Here is a 3,516-nt window from a genome sequence, read left to right as displayed (position 1 = left end):
GAATACATTTAACTTTTCTTCTTCTCTCCCTGCAATGCATTCTCTCATATCCGTGTTAAGGACCACAAACTATCTTTTCATTTCATGAAACTTTCAATGTGGGTCCTTTTCTAACCTATATTTTCAACCTGCTATTTCTTTCATCATGACATTATCCTGTTGGATCTTGTGCAAAGTTGCCACTGCCTCAAATATTTCATCTGCTGGCTTGCTAATATATAGTATATGCCTCTCTCTTTTTTTGCTTTGCAGCGGCTTTAACCGTCTAATCTCTCCTGGTTCATGCAAATGGTAGTTAGTTTTTCTGCATCTACATTTTTCAAGAAGAAAGTGTAGGGGGGGGGGGGGGGGGGGGGTGGCGGTGGAAGATAGGGCAGTTGGCTATATGCATCATCTAAGAAGAAAATGAGGGAGAATGATCTAAGAAGTTTAATTACCACAAAGGATTAATGTTTCTTTATAAGTAAAAATGACGCAGATGATGATTATATGGCATATAACTTAACAAATTTGCCAATAATGAACTTAATCTGAAAATAATCACTATTTATTCTCTGTCACTCTCTCAACACAGCTTTGTGATGTTTGTGACATGTTGTAGTTGTACAACATAACCAAATTTCAGAACCAACGCATCATAATTTCATAGCATTTCATTGATATTGCTCTAGGCAATATGGTGCACTACGGTCATTCAGCAGAAAACTTATGAACCATGAACACTTTCCAATGTTGTCTCACTAGTATCAAACTATTAGTAAAAATATATATCAATTATTTGGCATGACATTCAAATCTGTGAAGATCTGATTTTAACTCCAATCACCCAATTGGAACAAAGTTATGAAATCAAACACAAAACCGTAATTGTTATACCCGTAAATAACTTAATTGTCTGCTTCTCACTTCCAGGAAATAGAATACCTTAGTTTATGTAAATAGATATTCAAACAGTACCTTTTTGTCCCTCTCCTCAGGGAAAATGGTTTGAGTCATGCACGTTATTTCAAACGTTTTTCCAAAGGAAATTCCTCATCACATTGCTTTCATGTCATTTGGAAGGAAACTCCTGTTGCTTATCTGGCTGACTTCCACTGCTGTTGTGAGAATGGGGAAGCCTAGGATTCATACTCAAATGGAAGGGTCTGATAGATTGGCTTATTGCGTATGGCGGAGGGTTAAGAGAATTAGGCAAGAGGTTCTGTGCACCTGAGCTAAGCATTTGAAAATGATTAACTTGCTGTCTAGGATCAATCTCTAGAGAAGCTGTAGCATGTGGAGGGAATAAAGGCTGTGTTGCTCCTGGTGGACATACCAATATTTGAGAGCCAGATGATAGAGACAATGTGGATGGCAAGGGCACAACATTGAAGTTATGGAGGTCTTCTGCGTGGGATCCAAATCCATGGCTTCCCAAATGTGATAAAGGAAAATTTGAAGGTTCAAAATGATAGTAAGAACCATATGGCACTGCATTATTTAGCAATGCTGGCAAGGAAGAATGATTGGCTCTTTGTAAGAGACTATCAGATGAAACTTGTGCCCCATGATGACCTTCACTGCCTTCTTGTTTCTCCTCTTCATTTCTTTTGTTCCAATTGTCTTTCTCATTGGTTGTTTCCCTTTCAGCTTCTTTGGATTTAGCCCTCCAAAAAGCGTCAGAACTCCAAAAGCTTGATCTTGATAACCCACCTGGATCTTCCCAATTAACACTACTACTAGTTTTAATCCCTTCTTTGTTGGATTGGGAAGCACCAGCTTCTTGAGAAGTACTTAGAACCATTTGATGGTTAAGGGAAAAGTTCCCTGGTGGTACTGGGAGTGGAGGGAGTTCATCAATTTCATGTTTAGCTGCATTAAGCAACCAATCAACAACCTTGCTCGGCTGATTGAGTCCAAGCCTATCTTGAAGATCATACAATTGAATAGCAGTAGGTACTGAAAGCCTCACCCTTCTGTCTCTCAATCCTCTTATGGTGCAAACTTTACTATGCCTGTCTTTACCCCCAAAGGCACGCGAAACACGTACAATTCGTGGATCCTTCAACCTTAACCATGGCGAAGAACTAGATGGACCTTTATTGACCTTGGTATCATTTGTGTTGCCTTCTTGTCTAGTGGGAGAATCTGCTTCCTTTGAACTTGTAATCATCTTATGTCTCTCATTATTGAAGCCTAAGCAGCTGAAACCAGTTGAATTAATCCTTTCAGCTGCAGATCACCTGGATCTTCCTTTATATTTCTCAGGCAGAATTTGCTGCAAAAAGCTTCGTGTAGTTCCTGACAACTATCTGCTTTAAAATTGCATGAAAAGAAAGAACAACAAAGTCAGAAAATTGATCAATTACTGGAAAGTTAAAAACCTGCTGCTAAAATATATAATCTTCAGGCTAAAAGAAAACAGATCCCAATTATTCTTCCTGAAAATTTCTTAAAAGTGAAGAGAAAAAATTGTTGGGGAATTTATTGAACTAACCACTTATGCACAAAGAGGAGAGAGATTTGAGAAGAAGACTGAAAGCCAGTAGCTACTAATTCTGAAAGGTTAATATTTAGATCAGTATATATAAGTATAACCCTAAATTTCATATCCTTTTATCATATAGAAGATAAGGTAGCTCAAACTTGGTTGCTTCAGTGGAGAAGAGAAAGCAAGAAAATATGAAGATGTGAGGCAGATCTATAGGTAGTACTCCTAGTACTAAGTCATAGAGATCTGGTTATATACAGAAGAAGAAGAAGAAGAAAGACCAGATTCTTTCGAATAGTAAAAGTTGGAAAAAGAAAAGAAATCATACAGAAAATTTGCAAATGAAGTGAACTTACATAGATATCAAACATTTTCAGAGTTTATGCCGGTGAATGCAGCTTCGAAGTTCAAACTTTGGTGGTGGACTCAACCAACTTGCATATATACTGAAAGATAAAAAACTTGCTTTTACTCGTAGGAGAATAAAACTTATTGATCAAAGTTGATCCATTTGAGAAAAGAAAGATGCCGGAATTGAACCGACCATAGTCCATGGAAGAATTGAAGAAAAAGCAATGGCAGTAGGGCTGCCACGTGGCACATTTCGCCATCTGTCAAATAAATGTGCTAGTCCATATCTTATCATTTCCTCCCCTCACGCATATTAAGCAATCATTGCGTGAATGAGTCATTAGGGTCTTAATAATCTCCCCTCTGCTAAGAGGAAGAATATGGCAGGCATCAAGTTGCGGGCAAGGCGAAACACATGGTTTTGAGTAAGTTAATAACCTCTCATTCCTAATGTAACTCTATGGGGGACCATGCTGCACATTTTAAAAAGTGACGAGGCATGCTTTATCGACAACTACAAAAGGCCTTGTGACTGAATCCCTATCACATGGGTCGATGACTGCACGCCTAGCACTGAGGAAGATGTTCATGTGACCAAAAACTGGAAGCAGGCTAAAGTTTCTATACCCAATTTGTTAGATTATATTGCTTTGTTCCCATCTCTTGCAATTCAGGGTAAAATGTGTCAATAGTAC

The 3,516-nt window shown here is 38.3% G+C and overlaps 1 protein-coding gene across 4 annotated transcripts; it reads right to left on the bottom strand.

The window, feature by feature from the left end:
* Nucleotides 1–744: 744 nt before the first annotated feature.
* Nucleotides 745–2,999, bottom strand: LOC110426627 (transcription factor TCP13). Of its 4 annotated transcripts, none has more exons than XM_021441881.2 (2): nucleotides 2,827–2,999; nucleotides 745–2,294 (listed from the first exon to the last, which is right to left on the bottom strand). In XM_021441881.2, exon 2 carries the CDS (start codon nucleotides 2,150–2,152, stop codon nucleotides 1,052–1,054), a length of 1,101 nt encoding a protein of 366 aa, XP_021297556.1. In that variant the 5' UTR covers nucleotides 2,153–2,294; nucleotides 2,827–2,999; the 3' UTR covers nucleotides 745–1,051. The 4 variants fall into 4 exon arrangements, with proteins under 4 accessions (XP_021297556.1, XP_021297555.1, XP_021297558.1 ...); XM_021441880.2 differs by having other exon boundaries at nucleotides 745–2,291; XM_021441883.2 differs by lacking the exon at nucleotides 2,827–2,999 and adding an exon at nucleotides 2,477–2,798.
* Nucleotides 3,000–3,516: the final 517 nt, after the last annotated feature.

The sequence above is a fragment of the Theobroma umbraticum genome, unplaced genomic scaffold, assembly GCF_002168275.2.
Source record: "Theobroma umbraticum cultivar Fairchild unplaced genomic scaffold, ASM216827v3 scaffold_12.0, whole genome shotgun sequence".
Classification (NCBI taxonomy): Eukaryota; Viridiplantae; Streptophyta; class Magnoliopsida; order Malvales; family Malvaceae; genus Theobroma; species Theobroma umbraticum.
This window is presented reverse-complemented; position numbering and strand designations above follow the sequence as displayed.

Excerpts from the sequence above, each read along its gene's own strand:
- LOC110426627 (XM_021441881.2), bottom strand. The coding sequence starts at position 2,152 with ATGATTACAAGTTCAAAGGAAGCAGATTCTCCCACTAGACAAGAAGGC.